The following is a 23,453-nucleotide window of genomic DNA, read 5'->3' as shown; positions in this document are numbered from 1 at the left end:
CTAGCTACCATGTGCCGCCATCGCCATTCTCGCCGACAACCATCCCCTCAACCTTCGTCGTGAACCTCCATGGCCACCGCAAGCCCTCTATCACTCTCGTCCTTCGTCAAACGCAAGCTTCTTCATCCGGCAACCATGGCAGCCCCACCATCTGTCACCCTCGCCACTATAGCTCTATCGCAATCGAACTGCAAGCCTCCTCCTTCATGAAACCACTTTCGCCATTCTCACAAGTCATCAACCTCCAGACCTGCAAAGAAAGACTCGCTGAACAACCAATCAAAATCGCAGCGAACATCAACAAAATCGAAACCAGAAAATTGCGATTCAGGAAATCTCACAAGCTCCACCCAAACGCCATTGCGCCATCAACAACAACGAGCTCCTCCTCCATTCGTGAAACCCTTCGCGTCCCCATCGACCTCGCACCATACCAGTCAGGTCGCCGTCATCTCGCAAGCTTCATTGTCGCTGCCATCCAAGCTTCGTTTATCATCATTGCGGACCTGCAATTACCAAATTCCAGAAACCCAGCAGAAACCAAAATCAGAGGAAACGCATCGCGCCACCACATACTCGAAAGCCTCCTCCTTCACGAATTAGGGTTTCTGTGTTGCCACGTTTGGGGATGAACTCGTAGTGGGTTTCATGGTTCGATTGGGTTTTCTAATTTGAGTGGTGCTCTAGCGAAGATGAACTGTGGTGGAGAAGTTGTGCATGGTTGACGGAGTAGAAGATGGACCATGGTGACTGCTAGTGACGACGGTGCATGGTGACTGACAGAGGAGTTGTGGTGGTCCGGTGATGGTGGTGGCACAAGGAGGTTGGTAAGAGGATTAGGGTTCTGGAGATGAAAGATGAAACTGATGTGGCAAGGATGATGAGGTGGTTGCCTCATATTGGTTTCCTCACCGCCATTAAGAGACCAGATCGTGAACCATCCACGTCAATTAAGGTGTTCCTACCCACGTCAGGTAAGAAATTGACTCCAGTGTGCCACGTCAAAGGATCTAATTGTTACAATTTTTAGAAAATTGGGACCCAATTGAGAAATCGAAAAAGAACAAGACAAAATTGAGATTCCACGCGAAAATAAGGACTTTGTGAATTATTAAACCTAATACTAATATACGAGGACAAAACAAAACAACCGACAACAACAATTGAATAATACCATAATCTTTTTCATCTCCCATAAATCTCTCTCTCATTTTTCATTCACCCTTTTCATAATCCAAAAAAAAAAAACATGCCCATTCCTTTCTTTGCATTTTATTAACAACTAATTTGTCTTAGTACTAGTATTTAGAAAATGAAAGAGAAAAGACAAGAAAGTAAAAGCGGAACTTGCATTCTTAATGGAAAATTTTAAACTATGCTTTCACAGAGGGTGTTGAACCAATTTGATGAAAATGGCACTGTCTTAAAATTGGACCTTGTTGTGTACATTGCCGGGCACATATGATGCATGCATGATGTAAGCCAAAGGTCTAATAACTTCACTTTTGCAATTGTAGAGCGAATCCATAACCAGAAGTACAAAAGTTAACTTAGTGAAATGAATGATATGAAGTTATTATGTGATTCCAATAGAAACTAGGAAAAAGCTTATACCTTTAGTTTCAGAAGGTGGGGTTGGTGTGGGGTTTGTTGGGGCATTCTTCCATGGAATCCATGGATTTGAAGTGAACCCAGGAGTAGGGTAAGTAGTGATGGAGTTATTGATGAGGCGAGGGAGAGGGAGGGAGCGGACGCGTTGGATTCTGGTATGGTAGCGTTTGCGGAGTTTTTCCATTTTGTGGTGGCACTGGACGACGGTTTTGGCAGTGGCGGAAGTGTTGGGACACTAGGCAGTGACGACATCGGCGACTTCTTGCCAGTGGGTGACTTTGAGGTTAGTGTGGCCGAGGAAGTACCACTTGTTGCAGTAGGCATCGATGAGGGCTGAGGCTTCCTCCGGGGTCCAGCATGGTGGGGGAGACGGTGGGAGGAGGTGGAGGGAGGAGCGGCGAGAGTCAGGGGGAGGTTGTCATGTGCTCAATGAAGTGGTTGTTCAGAAGAAACTGGGGCTAGGGGGCTAACCGGACCCTACTTCATTCCCAACCCATCTGATGGGGGCTTTGGGGGCCAGGGGCTTTAAAAAAGCCCCTAAGGTGTGGGTCAACAAAAATAGGCATATTATAAATTGGGCCAGGGTTAGCCCTGGGGCTTAAAAATTAATTGACAGGATTCATTTTCAATTATGGATGATATCACACAATGCATGTTTTGACTTTCAGAGTTATTTCTTCTAACCACTACATTTACTTTCTAATTTGGGATAGGGGCTACACCTTAATCAATTCTTAAGCTAATGGATGTAAAGGATCTCACTTTAGCACATGTTAAATCTCACTTACAGGTGATCTTAAACTTGGTCATTTTACTACTTTAACATTAATATGTGTATTATTAATTAATCCCTTCCCTTTTAGTCTTGACTTCTTTTCATTATTAGTCTTTATATATATTATTCATTTTATTTATAGTTGGGTATACTTCTTAATTGACTTTGGTAAACAAACTTACATTATATATGTTGCAAAATAAAATCATACATTCTTATCAAACTTGAGGTATTAGGCCTTGAAAATTGTTATAGGGGAGGTCCAAGGAAGCACTAGTGCATAATTGGCTTTTAACGTCACTCCTTAGACGTAACTTAAGCGGGAGCCCGACGTAAATTAATGACCGGTGGCACTTTTGTAAATAAGTTACCAGTATAGACATCACTTAAGAGGGGCCCCGACGTCTATAATATTATAGACGTCGGGGTTCTCATAACCGACGTCTAAACCCTAAACCCAAAAATTTCAAAAGTCACTTTTTGGCTCCATATAGACGTCTGATCCCGCCACTCCGACTTCTAAAACACTTTAGGCGTCAGTTATTGGGGAACCGACATCTAAACCCTAAACCCAAAAATTTCAAAAGTCACTTTTTGGCTCCATATAGACGTCTGATCCCGCCACTCCGACTTCTAAAGCACTTTAGACGTTTGTTGTGGGGGGAACCGACTTCTAAATAATTAGTCCAAAAATTTAAAAAGTCACTTTTTGACTCCATTTAGACGTTTGATCTCGCCACTCCGACTTCTATAGCACTTTTAGACGTTTGTTTAAGGGGAATCGACGTCTAAATGTCTGCATTAAAACACTGCGAGTGCGAGGCAGTAGTTACGCGCACTCATTGTTCATCATCTTCCTCGCGTTTTCTCTGCATAGACTACGTTTTTCAGGTTCGTTTTCTCACTTTTGCACCATTTAAAATTAATTTTACTTCGATTACATTACTCTTTGATGAATTATTTTTCATTTGAACCGATTAAAATGCGTTTTCATTGAGTTTTTGTGTAGTTTTGCTCATGTCCTTAGGCAGCGTTCTTGGATGGCGATTTCTTACGTTTTGCACTCCTCCAATTCCCTCCACTACATTATCAAAACCATCTAATACAAAATAAGAACATACAATCCATTCTCTTCAACTAAAATATAAAGTTGTAAACTCGAATCACCATGACCTAGGAGCAACTTGAGAGGCCTCAAGCGGAAAAAGATCCTATCAAATACGGCGACATTTTAGACGTCTGATCTATAAAGTCCGACGTCTATATAGACGTTTGACCTATATAGTCTAACGTCTATATAGACGTCTGACCTATAGGTTTCGACGTCTCATTTAACGTCACTCGAATAGACATCGGTTCGGGATCTGACGTTAAAAGCCCAAAATAATCGACGTTAAACATCATTTTTCCACTAGTAAAGGTTGAAGGAATTTTGGTCCACTACAATTGGTTGTTAAAATGACATGGGTTGATGACAAATGCATATGGGTTTGAACTAAAAAATCTAAGAGTTGAAGGGCTTTATAGGTCCAAACGTAATGTCGTTTTATTTGTGTAAGGAAAGGGACCAAATGAGGCCCTAATGTTAACCTATTTAGTGGCACAATACTCTACAACTTTTATGTTAAAAGCATAATACTCTACAACTTTTATGTTAAAAGCATAATACTCTACAACTTTTATAATACCTATAATTGCAGTTTGGAATGCAAAAGATAAAAACACAATGATATGAATGCATGTCCTAAGGTATTGACCTATACTAACCTACTAAAAACCTGTCAGGATGTAAATAATTTGAAGATATTGAGTTTATACACTGCAAACTTATAACCAAAAGAATATAATGAAAGAATTTGAAGTCCAAAACTCCCAAACAATTACAATTCCAATTAACATGTAGTGTTATATAACAATTTTCACCATAGCAATCTTATTTTAGGTAGAACTCTAATTGGATTTGCTTCTGGACATAATTACTTTATAAGTTCAATCAAGACATATCGAAAAGCACACTTCATAAACGTTTATATTACTTCAATCATGAGCAGAATAAAAATACCAATGAAACGATATGTCATGCAAATTATATACTGGATATGGACACTGAAAAAATAATCAAGTTTGTTACTATTAATGACTAAAGTCTAAAGATACATCAAAAACAAACTATTAACAGGGAGAGCCAAACATTAAATGCTTTATCATGAAAAGGAACAATTCCTTAAAATGTCATCAATATATCATATGCATCTCTTGATTCACCAGCTATGAAACAATCTTATCTAAACTGTTAACATGCTAATCAAGGTCACTGTAACTACATTCAGAGTAAAAAGATCATATATACATAAACCTTAAGCCATCCATCATGCACGATGCATCTCAAACCCAACCAGAACATTAAAAATGAACACCTCATAGAATAAATCACTAGTAAAAAATAAGAATTTTAACTCGCTCATTTGACATCGGTTTCATGACAATCGAAGCATAAAATGATACGGTGACATTTTTGTAATTATCGCAAACGTATATGCTTCAGTTCAAAAAGAATCGAGGCCAAAAAGGGTCTACGACCTCAGTTGTTTAGAGAACCGAGGTGGTAGAGGCTTATTGCCTCGGTTAAAAAATAACCGAGGTGATAACATAACTGATTTTTTTTTATAGACTTTAGGTAGCGGTTCTTTCTAGAATCGATGCGGTAGAGGTTTATTGCCTCGGTTAAAAAAATAACCGAAGTAATAACGTGTTTAGGTTAACAAAGGCATTGTTAGACAAAAGGCCTTCATTTTTTTTTTTAAAAATTGCACCGCTGCTCTCTCTCGCCCTTGGAATTCTCTCGCTAACATTTTGTTCTCTTTTTTACTCCCCTGTTACGACTTCACAAGAAGGGGCAAGCACCCATCTTCATCTTTTTCTTTTCTTCTCGTTTCGTTTCGCCTTGTAGTAAGGGATGCGCAAACCTCCTTTTCCTCTTCTCCAAGTCAGGTTTGTGTTTCGCATGGAGGGAAGACTCCCTTTTGCTTCTTGGTGTTGGTTCGTTTTTGTAGAAAGGGAGGCGACTTCAACAGTTTAGGCGCATCTTTCTTTCTTGCGATGTGGTGGTAGCGGCGCCTCCGCGAGGGTTCTTTATTTGGGTGTTTTCCTTTGTTTCTCTTATACAGATTGACGACACAAAGTTTAGGGTTTGACCTTGTAACGATTTGGGATTTTTTTTTTGAATCTGATTCGTGCGTTTTGGACTAGGGTTTTGGATTACGTTTGGAAATTTGGGGTTTCTATGCTTGCAAAATTTTCTTGCAATTTGAGATTGGAAATTAGGGTTTTAATTGTTCTCTGGTTTTGGAAGTTTCTGTTCTTGTTATCTAATTTTGCAATTTCTGTTCTTGTTATCGAGTTGTTTTTATTTATTTATTTAAATTCCATATAAGAGCTCATCATTATAAAAAAGGACTTTGACATCGATTCTAGACTAAACAGTTGCCATAGGCCCATGTTATTACCTTGGGTGCAGAAGAGGCGAAACAGAAACCTAGGACATATTACCTCAGTTGGAATTGAGACCAAAAATCCCTACCTTTTTACTTCATCAGTATACGCTTTGGTTCAAAAACCGATGCATATTATAAAAAAATCCATTGTCGTTTCACTTTATTAATGAATAGAAAATCCTACAATTTAGATTGACTTAGTAACACTAAAGACATGTCGAATAGTAATTAAAACCAAAAGAATCTAGTACTCGTACGATGAAGTAATCAGCACATGTCCTAATCACTTATGGAACATAGGGGGAGTCAGAGAGTGATATTGGGGAAACTAAAGAAAAAGTGTCAGTAAACTAAAAAGAGTGTGATATTTACTGTAGTGTACCATTGCATCTTTATATACTTCATTTTCTTCAAAACTAAAACATATGGCAAGTTAAAACGCTTTGAAAATATCCATTTAAATTTATGGTGAACTTTAAAAAATTTATCATTATAAGCAATATATATATATATATATATATATATATATATATATATATATATATATATATATATATATATATATATATGTACGTATTGGTTAGTAGACTACATATTTTATGATATGGTTAGTTATATAATGTAGTGTTACACCCTCATTAAGTAGTCTCACTAATTTAATAATTTGTTTAAAAGATGAAAGTCAAGCTTCGATCATTTTTCTAAGTTTCATGATGGCTACACTATAACCAAACAAACTGCACAAAACAAAAACCAACTTCTAACCACTCCATTCTCTTATATTTAATTCTCTACATTTCTTTCATTAACACTATAAATTGAGATCATAAGCAGTAACAAAACCAGCTTCAAGAAGCTAAATCAGTCTATAGTTCAAGGTAACTTTTTCTCCTTTGTTTTTGAACAATATTTTGAATCATGGCGACACCAGAAAAGAGGCTTTCAACAGGCTTAAATGCAAGAAGCATAGGGTCAGGCAAGGAAACCATAGTTTTGTGTCATGGGTTTGGAACGGACCAATCGATATGGCACAAAATCATTCCCCTTTTGGCAGAAAGTTACACTCTGGTTGTCTTTGATTGGCCTTTTTCTGGGGCTGTGACTGATAAGAGCCTTTATGAGCATGCCAAGTATACATCCTTTGAACCTTATGCTGATGATTTGATCACTGTGATAGATGAGATGGACCTCAACTGTGTCACTTTTGTTGGACATTCCATGTCTGCTATGATTGGTTGTATTGCCTCCATTAAAAGACCTCACCTCTTCAATAATCTCATTCTTGTTACTGCTTCTCCAAGGTCACTTCTACTTCTATTCAAACATGTTATTAACTTCTTTTTTTCTTCTTAATTTTACTTCAATTCTTTTTATTGTTAAAGACCTTACTCTTCAAACATTAGTATTCTTTATATATGTTGGTTTAAATGCATTTTTAGTCTTTTGATTGGAAAATATTTCCTATTTATCTCTCAAATTTTAAATAAAACTTTTAGATTTTGTGATTTTTGAATAAATTGTCTTTATAGTTAGTCAAAATATTCTAGAAGATTTTATTTATGTGACTAACTTATTGCATGTGTTTACATGAAAATCTATCGTGATTTTTGTATACTAATTATTAAATATCTTATAATATATAGTTTTTGTTTTTTAAATATTTGTTTTAAAGACATTTATACAGAAGACAGTTGAATTAAGTGATTAATTTTTTGAATATTATGAGGACTATATATACTGATTTAAATTTGACAGATACAAAATATAAATTTTAAAAAATAAAAATACGTTTAAATATTATTATTTTTATATTTTGATAGAAGATTATGAATAATGGCCAAAATTTATCATTTCTTGGATTAGAAGCGCATTATTTAAATGAATTATAAAATAAACCATAATTTTTTGGACAAAATTCTTTATAAAAATTTAAAAATATATTAAAAAACATTTTTAAAGTTAAAAATAGTTTTTCTAAAAATTAATTCATAAAAACTTTCTTACGTAGTTTCTCTAAATCTATAATTTAAATTTATGCATAGGATAATTTTTATTTTATAAAAGCTATTCATTCTTTTTTTCTTAGAAGTGATTACAAATAAGTTTTTCCACACAGCTCTTGGAAATCAAGGATGCAATATCTTGTTCTACATCTTTTATTTAAAAAGCATTAATCTTCCTTTTGGTGAATAAATGTTAAAACAAAGCTCTTAAACTTACTTTAGTGAGGTCACCCAACATTTCACGCCATAATATAGAAATATTAATTGAAAAACAAATGTCAAACTATCTTAATAACTATATTTTAAATTTTATTTATACGTAAACTGAGTTTAGATTTTTAATCATTCTTATTAAAATAAATCTTCTCAATAATTCTAGGAATGAATTTAACCCCTATCTCAATCTCACTAATGAATATATATATGGGGTTTGTGGCGTACGCCTGTTTTTCAGTTGGTACGTTTTAACAATGTGTACCGGATTATAGTAGACAGAAATACCCTCATTTATCATGGATTCTAAGTATTAAGGTCAAGGATATTTAAATAATTTTCATTCTCAAAACTAAAAAAAAAAAAAACCCCAAACCCTTACTCACCTCCCTCATTCCTCTCAACCTTTTCTCTTTCATCTCTCTCCCTCCAACATTTTTTCTGTCATCCTAACTGTTGCCCCAATTCAAAAAAAAAAACCCTTTGTCATCAGAGATATTTTCTCTCTCATCTCAAAATTTTCTCTGTCATCACTCCACCATTTTTTTCTCTCATCTCAACCCAATTGAAGATAGTGGTGATAATTTGAATCAGAGATATTTTTTAGAAATTGAAAAAGTTTACTCTTTTATAATCATTTTATATTTATTAATTTGTGTAAAATGAATATAAACTTTGTCACTTTATGTTACTCTTTCCAAATCTCACAGGTAAAAATGATTTTACTGCTTTTTATCTTGCACAGTGGTTAAAGTTTATTCTAAACGCATGTAGAAGTTGATTCACTGATAAAAAAAAGGACATAAGGAAATTAAAGAAATAGGTATAGAAGAGCTCCCTAGGAGTAAAATTCTTTCAATTCTAGGTTGTAATCTTACATCATGTATCCCATACCAATAGAGAAAGGAAAAAGAAACACTTTGTGTAGAGGGAAAAGGACAATAGAGGGAAATATCTTGTTCTTTAAAAATATAATGACATGTGGTGTAGATGTGTAAATAATATATGAAAATTTAATTGATTTATGAAAGTTTTATTTACATGATTTAATTTAAAAATGAAATTTAATAATAATAAGAAGGGAAAATATATAACACATCTTCCAAATGAACGAACAGAGCAAGAGCAACAAATTACGATGTCACGGGTTGTTGTGTGTGGCTGAAGGAGAGTATGGAGACGAGAGAGAAACAAATTGGAGAAGTGAGGAAGGTGAATTAGGGTTAAGCAAGGGTTTCTGATTTTTTTTTTCAATTGGGGCAATAAAGATGACAGATAAAATGTTGGAGTAAGAGAGATGAAAGAGAAAGGGTTAAGAGGAATGAGGAAGGTAAGTAAGGGTTTGAGGTTTTTTTTTTTTTTTTTTAGTTTTGAGAATGAAAATTATTTAAATATCCTTGACCTTAAAACTTAGAATCCATGATAAATGAGGGTATTTTTGTCTACTATAATCTGGTACACATTGTTAAAACGTACCAATTGAAAAAACAAGCGTACGCGTGTTAACAAACCCCTATATATATATATATAAACATTAATAAATCATACAAAAGAGTTTCTACTTATGCATATGCTATTCTTTTATTTTTCTCCTTGAAAAATTTAAGAGAAAATTGTCAAAACAGTTCAAAAACTCTTTTAGATAACATTTTTATACTTTTATATTCAACTTTTTGTGTAAATCAAATTTTAACTTATAGAAGACAAGACTTTTTCTTATTTTCTTCATTAGAAGTAATTATAAAAAAGTATTGTGTAGCTTTCCTAATGTGTCGTTGACTTTAATCTTTGTTGGAATAATTTGAAAAGTTCTAAATCGGAAGTTTGCGGCATTTATATTCATTTTTATAAACCAAGCATCCTAGCCGGCCAACTCCTTTAAAAATTAAGATGATAATATCTATATTTTTTTTTAAAAAATTAATAATAATAATAATAACATAATGCAACATGTTTTTATTAATATTTAAAAAATTAGTTTTTTATTATTACTAAATATATCATAAGTGTTGAGACGAAAACTATTCTACATTTTCAGAATTAAACATATAAAATAACTCTATATATATATTTTGAAGAAGCCAAATATTGTATACATAAATTTATTATATTTACTTGGAAAAATGATTTTCTTTAACAGTATGATGAGATGACATGCACAGGTATATAAACACAGATGATTACTTTGGTGGTTTTGAGAGGTCAAGCATTGATGAAATGGTCTCAACCGTAGAGCTGCAATATGAAAGTTGGTGTTCAGCCTATGCTCCCATTGCAGTGGATAAAAATGATGGTGCCTCTGTTGAAAAATTCCTTAGCTGCTTGAAAAGCATGGATAGTGAAGTTGCAGTCTCTTTAGCCAAAACTGTGTTTTACAGTGACTACAGAGACATGCTTGAGAAGGTTGAAACACCATGCACCATCATCCAATCAAGCAATGACATGGCAGTTCCAGTTGGCATAGGGCAGTACTTGGAGAAGAAGATCAAAGGGGTGGCCACTTTGCAGATCATAGACATGATTGGCCATTTCCCTCAGCTCACTGCACACCTTAAGCTAGTTGAGCTGGTGAAGGCTGTTGTGGGAATTTAGATCGCTTTGGTATGTAATATTCATCTTTATTGTGTCAAATGTTGTTTCCTGAAATTTGTGTACAATTAAAAGAAGATGGAGATATATAATAAATGGAATGTGTTTGTGTGGTAGTGAACATGGTAAAGTCATTGGTTGGTTGTAGTGTTGTTTTTTTTTACTATTATACACCAGACATTTTATGAAAAGTAAAATAAACTTTTTATGATAAGTATTTTAACATCATAATTATAGAAGTTAGACAAAGTTTTCTCTTTTTAAAACATCACGAAAACCTATCATAATAATAAGTCAGACTTATTATAATAAATAAACGATTAACCATCTAAGTCCAAGTTATTATAACAAATTTTCAAAAATTTATTATAATAAGTCCAACTTACTATAACATATTTTTATTTATCTATCATGATAAATCCAACTTACTTTGTATTTAGAAATTTGACATAATAAGTAGATCTATTATAACAAATATAACTAAGTCATACTAGTACATTTAAAGTTACGATAATATAAATTTAGTCATATATAATAAGCTAGATTTTTTTTTCTTTTCAAATTCTTTTAAAATTTTACTATTTTTCTATCTATTTAATTTAGTTACAAATCTCAAACAATTCTTATCACCAGACCACCAAATAATTCTAAAGAAAATCAATTCATAAACTAAGTTGTCCAACAATCTTTAAAACATTCTATTATATATACTTAAACCTACAACCTTCAAAATTGATACAAATACTCTTCAATGTAAAGTATTATCTCTAAAAAATTTTGACAAATTATCACTAACACTCAAAAGAAGAAAATCTCCCTTCTTAGATGGTTAGTTATACAGTCCTATAAAATGATTTATAGCTAAATGACCATACAATCATTATGAAAGTAAGATTTCTTAAGTGCTCGTGCCTTAGAAAAAAAAAAAGTAACATGTAGTTTATGATTTTAAAAAAGGGTCCCAATATTTTGACACCATTATTTTGACATCATTTTGACATTGTCACGTGGTGTGATGTCATTGGTTTTTTTTTTTAAATAAAAAGAAAATGGTGTCATGATTGAGGATGAAATTTGAATTTGTGATTTCCATGTTTGCCCTTCTCCTGTTTCGTTAGAGTTAAACACTCTCTCCACCCATTTCTCCATCTTCGTTCTCACTACCTTGCTCCTGCCATTGTGAAGTTCGGGCTTCGCTCTCGCCGTCGCATCTTCGCTATCGTTGTCGTTCACTCTCGCCGTCGCGTCTTCAGTGTCGTTGTCGTTCACTCTCGTTGTGCGAAATGGCGAGTTCCATTAACCAGGTTCCTCCGACGACCAAGGTAAAATGGGTCTTCCTTCGTTCTCCCTCCATTTTCAAAGCTTTGTTCAAGGTCCTTTTTTTTGTTGACAGTGTTGTGTGCAATGGTAATGTCCAGTGACCATGGTCCTTCAAGCAAGGTAAATGGGTTTATCCATTTTATTGATTGCGTTTTCGATTTGTATTTGGGCTTTCAATTTTTTTATTGCGTTTTCGATTGGCATGTGGTTTCTTGTTTAATTTTTGTATGTTATGATATATTCAGTGATCTTTGATGAGAATATGAATGGTTGTATACTATGATATATATTGTTAAATTTCAGGTTGATGATGATGTTGGTATTTCAAGCAAAGAAACTTTTTTTTCTTCTGCGAAGACACCAGCTACTAAAGTTAGAGAGGATAAAAAGGAGAGGATAAGAAGGAGGACCAACCAACACCAAAAGACATACAAAAAAGAAAACGCAAAGAAAGCTTTATGCGTGCTTTAATGGATCACGAAAATGTTACAAAAGCATAGCGCATAAGACTCCATACACTGGAAATAGAGCACTTAGAATCCGACATGAGTGATTTTTGTATTGATTTGTCATAGAAAGTCATACAACATTGTACATAGATGAACAAATAAGTGTAATGTACCCAGTTTTGTTCAATGTTATAAAAGATGCATCTTTGTTTTCGTTAATTATTGTTAATGTTAATTGAATTATTATTCCCTTTGTTATTGTCATTCTGAAATGAGGTGTTGTTTGGAATGTGAATGAAGAAAGTGGTCAATTTGATTGAGTAGTCATGTTTGTGATGGAGGAAAGAAACAATGTTTGTGATGCAAGCAAAAAACACACTGATGAACGATTACAACTTGCTCGTAAACGATTACGCGAGTAAAAAGTGGGTTTTTTCATTTAAACAAGTTAGTTGAAGTCCTGCAAGGTCTAGAGCAAATAAAAAAAAAGTTTTTCTTATCTCGAACATAGGGTGCCCAAACTTCATTTCCCACACTAAAATCACACTTAAACAACAAAACCACACAAAAACCATTGCATTTATGCAAAAAATACAAAAATTTAGACTATGGTCCCTTAGGTTACCAGAACTGGCTCCTCCAGTACAACTTTCTGTACAAATCCAAGATTTTGTTCGTGTAATCGTTTACCATGGTCTTCTAAACGATTACAACTTTGGTCTGAAGCAAAAAAAAAAAAACTTGTAATCGTTTACAAGACCTTGGTAAACGATTACACGAAAAAAATCTTAGATTTGTACAGAAAGTTGTACTGTAGGAGCCAGTTCTGGTAACCTAGGGGACCATAGTCTAAATTTTTGTATTTTTTGCATAAATGCAATGGTTTTTGTGTGATTTTGTTGTTTAAGTGTGATTTTAGTGTGGGAAATCAAGTTTGGACACCCCATGTTCGTGATAAGAAACAATTTTTTTCATTTGAACAAGTTAATTGAAGTTTTGAAAGGTCTGGAGCAAAAAACAAAGTTGTAATCGCTTACAAGACCTTGGTAAACGATTACACGAACAAAATCTTGGATTTGTTTAGAAAGTTGTATTGCAGGAGCCAATTTTGGTAACCTAGGGGGCCATAGTATAATTTTTTGTATTTTTTGCTTAAACACAATGGTTTTTCTGTGATTTTGTTGTTTAAGTGTGATTTTAGTGTGGGAAATCAAGTTTGGGCACCCCATGTTCGAGATAAGAAACCATTTTTCTTCATTTGAACAAGTTAGTTGAAGTTTTACAAGGTCTGGAGCAAAAAGCAAAGTTGTAATCGTTTACAAGACCTTGGTAAACAATTACACGAACAAAATCCTGGATTTGTACAGAAAGTTGTACTGCAGGAGCCAGTTCTGGCAACCTAGGGGACCATAGTCTAAATTTTTTTATTTTTTGCATAAATGCAATGGTTTTTGTGTGATTTTGTTGTTTAAGTGTGATTTTAGTGTGGGAAGTCTTTTGGCACCCCATGTTTGAGATAAGAAACATTTTTTTTTTCATTTGAACAAGTTAGTTGAGGTCCTTCAAGGTTTGGAACAAGTTGGTCTAAATTTTTTCATTTGAACAAGTTAGTTTGGTCTAGACTCAAAGACCTTTCAAATTTTTTGACATTTATACCATGGTTGAAACTTATTTTTAGTGTTTAAGTGTGAGCAGAGACTAGGAAGTCATGTTTGGGCAATCCATGAAAGCTAACATTATATTGCAATAAGAATCTGAACATAAATATCATTGTTTCTTACAAAGACAAAAATCCATCTTTGTCTACATACAAAGAAAAACTCTACAAATGAAACAAATCCTACAACAATCCAAATTTCTGTCATGCTTCCATTCTTCTAATGTTGTCGTTGTCGAGGAACTAGTCACATGCATATTTCTTTACTCGGTCAATGTCAAAAGCCACAACCTTCGAAAAGCCCCAACCTTCGTAAAGCACCAACCTTCGAAAAGGAACATCTCACCTTCAATCAAATCCTTCTTTATAGTGGTTTTGGGATTAAAAATCTCACCAACCAATCCAACTACACATTCATCAAAAGGAACATCTAGACCACCTATACCTAAACCGGTAGCCATGAAGACATCAGCAACAGTAAAAGGAACCACTTGTTGACAAACCCGAAAACTAACATCATTGCCAGCCCACCGTTTCACCATAAACCTCAATAATTTTAAATTCACCTCAACATGGTTTAAAATTTGCACACAACAATGAAAAGGGGTCATCCTAATACGCTCTACGTGAGGGTCTCGCAGTAAGGTATTCATTTCAAGAATGGTCACTGATTCCATGGAGACACGAAGGCGCCACTACAAAAAATCAACAAAAATACAATAAATACAAACGGTAACAGCATAAAAGATCATCCATCACTATAAAAAATTTTATTTAATCTTACATTTCTTTTTCCGGATGCCGTTGGACCTGAAGTCATAACAATGTCCACAATAACGCTAGCTTTAGCGAAACAAGAAAAAAACCTCACTATTGGAGATTAGGTTAGTGTTCGAGCAGTTCGACTTACCAAGAAATAGCAAGAGAGAAACCTGCTGCGAGATTGATGACAGGACGAGAGAGTGAGAGAGCGAGAGAGCGACGGTGATGATAGGACAAGAGAGTGAGAAAGGGAGAAAGCGCCGATGATGATAGGACGAGAGAGCGAGAGAGCGACGGTCATGATAGGACAAGAGAGAGAAAGAGAGAGAGAGAGAAAGAAAGAGCGAGAGAGCGACAATGATGACAGGACGAGAGAGCGAGAAAGGGATGAACGAAAACCTACGAATGAAAGAAACCGCGAAACGAATTTTCATTTCTTTTCTCTTCCAAAATTGCCCATGCACATTCCAAATAACAACTTCATTTTTTTTTTTAAATTGGGCCAATAGACACCCGCCACGTGGCGGTGTCAAAATAGTGTCAAAAATCAGTGTCAACAAAGCATTTTCATTTAAAAAAATCACATCACCAGGCACCAACAACTTCTAATATCTAATATCGATGATAAAGTTTCAAAGCAAATTACACTAAAGACTACTAACATGTAACACCATGAGCTTCCCACTTTCTCCACATCTGTACATAGAAACATATAAGAAACAAGTATTAAAGCAAGCACCTGACAACTTAAGGTGCCCCAAAATCAAACACATTCAAAATTGATGTTCAAGAATTCAATGAAATGCCATATCATTTTTCTGATGCCATTGAAGGTTTCTTTGGATTAGAATCTATAGTTTAGAGAAAGGTACTAGAAAAAAAAGATTATGGAAACAACGATAACTAACCAGATTAAATCGAGTACCATATACAAAAAATAATAATGTTCAAGAAACTATATACTTAATCTCACAAAATCAATTGTATTTGCGTATCTGAGAGAAAACTATAATTCCCATCACAACCATACTAGAGGTACCCAAAGTTTCGCATCGCAGATGATCACAACTCCTTTCCCTCTCTCTTTCTTCGTACTTCTTTAATTCATCCCTTTTGCATCTTCTTCCTTGAAATATAATTTAGAAGAAGAGAAGAGAGACATGATTGTGGAGAAAGAAGAAAAAAAAAAGAGGAAACACTAAAAAAGGAGGAATAGAGAGATAGAGAGATATGGGAACCTCTCAAACGCAGAACAGGTGTCCTTAGCATTGGCTTTAAGTCGAGGAGGCGCTCCTTGACAGTGGAAAATGGTCTTTTAGCGCTCCCAGTTTTAGGTGTGCCTCACAATCAGTGGGGTGGATTGCAAATTACATGGGCTAATGCTTAATGTAATGCTATAATACTAGCACATGCCTTCTATCTAGCTGCTCTCTGTGTTGTGATGTGTTTTTTGGTATTAAGCCTGTTAAATGCCTTTTTATCCCAATAAGGCCAACTAAAACCAAAAAATCTCCCTAATGTAATATAGGAAAAACATGTTATCGAATCCGCACAAATGGTTCTTATTAAGCTTAGATTGTATAGTTAAGCTTGCTAAAAACAAAATGTAATTGGAGAATTAAAATATGGAATGAATACAACTATCTAAATGAATCTAAATATAGTGAAACAAAAATATAAGAAGATGCAAGGATGATGCTTCAATGCCTATAATGATGTACTCAAAGATGAAATGTATGTTTAGGGACAAACTTTTTATTAGCACCAGAAAATATAACTCAATGCAGAATCTATTTTAGTAGAATGCTAATGTAGATGCAATCAGAAAGAATTGAAGATGCAATGGTGTGAACAATATTTAAAACGAAAATTAAATATGCATGCAATGGTTTTGATCAATTGACCAAAGGATAACGCAGGTGAATGATGTATGAATGAATTGTGTTGTTAGGGTTTATGATTTCATCCTAATCCATTCTCATATATCTAAGAATTCGAATTTTTCATTAATGTCAAAGCCACTTTCTAATTTACCCTAATCCCAATATCTTGGTGAAAAGAGACTACTCCTAATTACTATAGTTTACTATGTCTAGTCTTCCTAACAATTGATCATGCATTACAAAATTCGCACAGAAGCTTAAGGCAATCGGTCCTCCTATCCCTATGTCTAGGTAATATTGCTACCGAGAGAATTCCCTCATGTCTAGACCTACCCACACATGTCCATATAGATAGAATCAAAGATTATGCTATTGAATAATGTCTTAAACAAAGCATGCAAATATAATGGAGGAAAAACCGTAACAATTAATGAATAAAAGCATATGAATAAAGCATCAATTCAATATATGAGAGTTTCAAAGGATTGCATCATGGTGAGATTAGATGAAAATAATGGAAAGAATGAAAAGATAAACCCTAGATTTGATAGATTGGAGCTCCCGCATCCAAAATCTGCCTATGAGGGGTGAAGAGGGTGTTTCTGCGTCCTTTTTGTCAAAAGATACCCCTTCTGGTTCGTCTGGGTCTATAGATAGCATAGAAAAATAATAGAATTTTGGCTCAGGCCCAATAGTACCCGGCGGTGGTGCAACACTTAGAATGGCCCCCCAAACTTCATCAACAGCGCCACCGCTCAACGGTACAAAACAACCGCTCAACGCTAGTGGATTTTTCAGCACTTCGTTTTTCTGCACTCTAGTTGACTTTTCTGCATTCTGTTTGACTTTTCTGCACTGTAACTCCTTGATACTTCAACCCTTCTTTCCAATCATTCAATAAACCTACAAAATCAAGGGAAAACCAAGCATAAAACCAAGAAATCCAACTTTGATTCTCTTATTCTCTAACTCAAGCAACATGCATGATTTCAAGCTAATTCTAAGTCATAAGGGGTGTGTTTAATGTCAAATTTCAATATGAAAATAACGGTTTTTCAACTGTTATCAATATGCATATCACAGATATAATCTCATATCATAGATAGAAACATAATGAATTTGCATAACATATATAGTTTAAGCATAAATAAAAGTAAACTTCATTTTTGCTATATGTGTGCAAGAAACTATTAAAACATTTATGTTGTTGTCATCATCAAAAACACACATGGGATTTATGGGCTTAGCTTTAACATTGTTCCCCTTATCACACACAAATAATTATACTCTTCAATTCACTGTGGTTATTTTCAATGAACTTTGACAAGCTTTAAATAGGTGCAAATAGGGTATTAGGTCAAGTAAAAATTGTGTTAAAAATCGAATGGCTCAATTACTCACACCAAGAGGGGAGGTGAATTAGTGTAACTCAAAAACAAATTCTTTTTCAAATCTTTTTTGCAAAATTGATGCCTTTGAAAACTTTCTTGAAACGCAAGAAAAAAGATTTTCAAATGTAGCAAAAATAAAGTCGACTAAGTACAGAATGAAGTCGACTGAAATTAAAACTGTAAGGTTTAGCGAAATCAAACATTGCTTTTTATACTGGTTTAGTCAACCTGCCTACATCTAGTGTCCTTCCACTCACAGGAAGCAAATGCACTATAATGATCAAGATTTTTACAACAGGCTTTTATAGAGACCTCATGTCAAAAATATAAAACACCTCTCTAACCCTCTAATCAAAATATAAGCAATACAAAAACAAGACCAATAGCAAGAATCCCCTCATTTGCTAACTACACCCTTTAAGAAACCCCTCAAAATCAAGAACGCAACACATTCTTCTTCCTGTAATCACAACAGGTAACACAACCAATCTTCAGCAGATTGTTGAACCTGATCACCCAGTAAACACCCAAACGTGCAGAGGGATCAGACTTTCAAAGCACAACAATTGTGCTCTTCAAGAAATCACAAGCAAATGATCACCACAATCTCTTCTTTGATTCTTGGAGCGTTTTCCTCTCTCTTTAGCACAACACTTATCTGAAAGATATCACAAAACAATGCTGATTCACCAAAGTTGTTACAGAAATCAATCTCGCGTCAATTTATAATTTTTCACAGTTTTGACGCACTTTAGTCGACTTAGCTACTAATGCAGTCGAATATAACAAAACAGTTATAGCATTCAACAACAATCAATGCAGTTAATTGAATTTGCAATTAATGTAGTCGAATCTCATTTAATGCTTGGTCAACAAAAATAAAAATATGACCGTTAGACAGTTATGTCAAGCATTAACAGAATTGCAAAACACAACAGACTTAGTTGAATGAAACTTGCATCTAATCGACTGTATCACGGTAAAGCATAGTTTTGAAAAACTTTCACTTTGAAAAATCTCACAGCACACTTTCAAAAAGATTTGTGCAAAGACAAGAGTTTTAATCGACTCACTCCATAATAGAGTCGACTCAAAACTGTTGTTTTGCCACACAATTAAAATTCAACATAGGTGCTTGTGGTTTTACTTTTCCAAAAACATGTGTCATGCATTCATGTAAAAAAATCACATATATAGCATAGTGAAATACAATGAACAACATATAATGAACAATATATAACAACACAATCATGTTCTTATATAATCATATAACATGTGAGGATAGAACATGTAACACATAATATGTAACACAAAATACACATGTGTTATTAATTATGCGTTGTCATCATAAAAAACAAAGACTCAGATATTACTGAGATTGTGGGTTTAACTAAGCCAATGCTCCCCCTATCGAAAATCTCAACAATCTTCCCCTTTTTTTATGATGAACAACCATGATTAATAATCAACCATGTTGTACAAATCAAGTAGATTATCAATCAATAACCAGTCAACTTAATTCTCCCCCTTTGGGCATTAGCAAAAAAGATAAGTATAATGGTATTGATATACAAATAATCAATCATATAGAGATGCATCAGACAATCATCAAGAAACAAATAATGATGCTCCCCCTGTCAAAGATAATCACATGATAAAGATATATTATTGCCCTTAAATGTAGGCATGTGAAATTATCTCAATGAATATGTAATGCTCCCCCTAACATCATGCATGTTTTAATCTCAAAACACAAATGCACAATGCAGTGTAATGGTACATAATAGAGCATATAACCAGCATAAATCAATAATGTATCATATCAGAAACAGTACATGTTGGGTTGAATCGACAAATGTACCGAGTCGCACAAGTAATATAAAATGGTAAGACCAAGTATCGTATCCTAGAGGACTCTCAACACTGAACAGTTGTGTGATAACAAGATTAATTAAGACTTAAAAATAAAAAGAGATCATTGGGTTTGGGCAAAAATAATAAAATAAAATAAAATAAGATTAATCAATGGCAAAGGAGCACATAGATGAACGGAGGTTGATTTATATGAGATGGATATATTGTTGGGGGTTAGATTTCACCAAGTTCCCTCTCATGTATATAAGAATTCTTCTTTATGCATTAATTCCAACGTCTCTCACTAGATTACCTACCCCGATCCCTCGGTGAATAAGTATGTCCCTAATTACTAGTTCATATAATTCCTAACATTCCTGCCAAAAAGATGTGAAGAACAAGAGATTAAGATGACCAAGACTCATACCCTCATCCCTGAGAAATATAACCCTTAGGAGTAATTCAACAAGAACCTGAATTGAAAGGAACCTCCTGACACTCATGCAATTCATAAATCATGCTATTGTACAAGCAAGCATAGAAACAGATGAATTACTCTAACAATTAATGAAAAAGCATATGGAATTTAAGAATCAATTCAAATACATGAGATTTTACAAGGTTACATAATTCTCTAACAACAAATAGAAATTAGTTCCCCATAGAAATGATGGAACTCTATGAGCAATGGAAGAAAGAATGAGAATGAAAGCCTAAGAATTGGGAAAAGAGTGTATTGTTATGCTCTTCTCTACGAGGGATGAAAAACCTAGAGCCCTAGGGTCCTTTAAATAGTTTCAGAGGCGTGCCAAAACAGGGTCCAGTCCAAAAGAATCGAAACGGAGTAGAAACAAGGCTCGGTCCATGAAATTCGACCCTCAGGCGTCCTAGGAGACTGCCTAGGCGGTCAAAACAGCTCATGTAAGGCCCAGGTGTCGAAATTGGACACCCAAGCTTCGAACCCATGCCGACCGGGCGGCGAAGGCCACCGCCCGGGCGGTGGACGTCGATACAGCACGCTTAAGCCTCGCTTCTGGTCACCCGGGCTTCGTGTTTTCCCTCCTTCTAGTGCCTTTTTGAGCCCTTCTGAGCTCCATCTTCTTGGCTTTTCATCTCTTCTTCTAGTATTACCTCAATCTTTGTCAAAAACAAGGGGAATTAGTCATAAAACCATTAAAATCAACCTCAACTCTCTTATTCACACAAGTCGATGAAAAAGCATGAGTCCAAGCAAGTTTGTAAGTGAAAAAGGGTGATATTTGTATCAAAAGCACATTATAAATAACAGTGTTTTTAACCGTTATCAGTACATAATATCAATACAATCAATGATATAATATCAAAAAGCAATATAATATCTTAATCACTTCAATTAAATCATAGTAGAAAGATATATTGAAGAGTAGACAATTATCAGTATATAATCAACAGTTAAAGATAATAGAAATCCAAATATTGGAATTTTTAACCCCTGTTTAAAACTTAGTCGATTTTCCCTCGATCACAATCGACTTCGTTGCTTCTTCATGAGTTGATTTGCCAGTTCTATTCATCCAATAAGCAATGTTCCTGCAAAACCTTTCAAGATCCTTCTAGATCAAGCATTTTAGAATCAAAGTAATACAAGAATTTGTCACAAGTATAATATGAATGTGCAAATATATGTATGTGACAGTAATACAATAGTACATTCAACTACAAACACAGCATAATCGATTACAATCAGATTAAATAATATTTTCAGTACTGATTGATTTTGATTAACTCTAATTTCATTGATTTTGAACAATGGATTACAATCAGATCACATTAAAAGATAAATGGCATATAAAGCCATTGATTACAAACAAAAACAAAACATTGAAGCAAACAACCAAAACATATTGAACCAATAACTCCAAATACTAAACACAAGACCCCTATTCTGTTTCAGATGACTCTACAATCTTTTCTTCAGCACTGTTCCTCTCACTTTCAGAATCATCCACAAAAGTGTAACCAAAAGCATTTATTCTTAGTGCATAGTCCATTTTCTTATGGAGCTCAGTAAAAGATCTTTGAAGCATTATCATTTTCTCATCAAGTTTCTTGAATCTTTCATCAACAAATTCCTCAAATTTTGTCTGAGGTCGGAATTTGTATCTTGATGTGTCAACATTCACAGGTTTCACTTCTTCAATACTTGGAAGGTATTCATCCTTTAATAACCAACCATTTATACCTTTTTTGAGACCGAACTCAAGAACAGTTATTCCAAGACATTTCTCTTGTTACAACAAATTTTTATTTCATTTGTGATGTCCACATTTTGGATTTTCAAGTCCCTACTAATGAATACACCATACGGTATATGATACTCTTTCTGCTTTTCAACTTTGACCATAAAATCACATATTACAGATGTCCAATCTGTTTTTGTTCTGTTTGCAGTGCATACAACAGATACACGTCTTCAACATTCAGCAAAAATTGGTCTTCACCTCTTGGTGGTAATATCCATGTGATCACATATGCACATAGGCTTTCCTCCTTGCCAAGATTTTCAATACTGAAGGATTCGCACTTTCCTATCAGGTCTGGATTTTCCAAGAAACTGTTGTATATATCAGGTTTGTTGAATCTTGGTATGCCTTGATGTGCCTTTAGCCCTTCAGGCAGAAACTCGACAACATATTTCCAAATAGAGTAGTCAATGCAAACATTTACACCTTTTACCCTGGAAGTCAGACAATTGCCTTCTCTTTTTAGATTGGCACTGAATACCTTCACAAGATTTGGATAATAGTCTCCCTGAAGCTCAACAAATTTTGTTAGACTAGCTTTGACCAGCCATTCTTGAAACAAGAAACCTTCTACACAGAAAAATAGAATGCTCAAGCATTTATGTCTAATTACTTCTTTGAACCCCTACTGACATATGAAGTCAGTCCGCTTATCGTCATCACTGAACCAACCGAAAGGATTTGTTTCTTTGATGGAAGATGTAGAATGTTTTCTTGGACAAGAGGATGATGCGACCATTTAGAGAATTTTTGTATAGAATGTTGAGATTCTTCAACAGAAACAAGGGTTTTGTGTATTACTTCTATGAAACAGAGTCATGATATGCAAACTTATATCCAATTCCCTATCTATAAACAGCTCTGCTAGATGATCTTAAAACATCATCTAGATTGGTTTTACCCTGAGTGAACTTGGCTAGAGTTCTAGTCAAGTAATCAATTTGTTCACTGTGTAAAGGGCATTTTTCACAATATTTTTAAACTATTTTTATTTCAGTTTTGACCAATTTTGCAGACTCTAAGGCATCGTCTAATTCCTTTTTCAATTGCTCATTATCCTCTACCAGATTTATTCTATGTTCATAATCTCTTTTGTCAGAGGTAAGTCGATTTACCTTATAATGAAGTCGCATGGCCTCTACATGAATTTCCTGAATAGCATCGAGCAGC

At 34.5% G+C, this 23,453-nt stretch overlaps 1 protein-coding gene across 1 annotated transcript; it reads left to right on the top strand.

Annotated features, from left to right (window-relative positions):
- Positions 1–6,757: 6,757 nt before the first annotated feature.
- LOC106765895 (probable strigolactone esterase DAD2) lies at positions 6,758–10,727 on the top strand. The gene is made up of 2 exons (XM_014650665.2): positions 6,758–7,181; positions 10,259–10,727. Exons 1-2 carry the CDS (start codon positions 6,799–6,801, stop codon positions 10,686–10,688), a joined length of 813 nt encoding a protein of 270 aa, XP_014506151.1. The 5' UTR covers positions 6,758–6,798; the 3' UTR covers positions 10,689–10,727.
- Positions 10,728–23,453: the final 12,726 nt, after the last annotated feature.

This window comes from Vigna radiata, chromosome 7, assembly GCF_000741045.1.
Source record: "Vigna radiata var. radiata cultivar VC1973A chromosome 7, Vradiata_ver6, whole genome shotgun sequence".
Lineage (NCBI taxonomy): Eukaryota > Viridiplantae > Streptophyta > Magnoliopsida > Fabales > Fabaceae > Vigna > Vigna radiata.
Note: the sequence above shows the minus strand (reverse complement) of the source record. Positions and strands in the feature narration are given on the sequence as shown.

What these genes read in the sequence shown, in the direction of transcription:
- LOC106765895 (XM_014650665.2), top strand. Translation starts at nt 6,799, where the DNA reads ATGGCGACACCAGAAAAGAGGCTTTCAACAGGCTTAAATGCAAGAAGC. An exon ending in CTTGTTACTGCTTCTCCAAG is followed by an intron (nt 7,182 to 10,258) that starts GTCACTTCTACT and finishes TGACATGCACAG; the next exon opens with GTATATAAACACAGATGATT.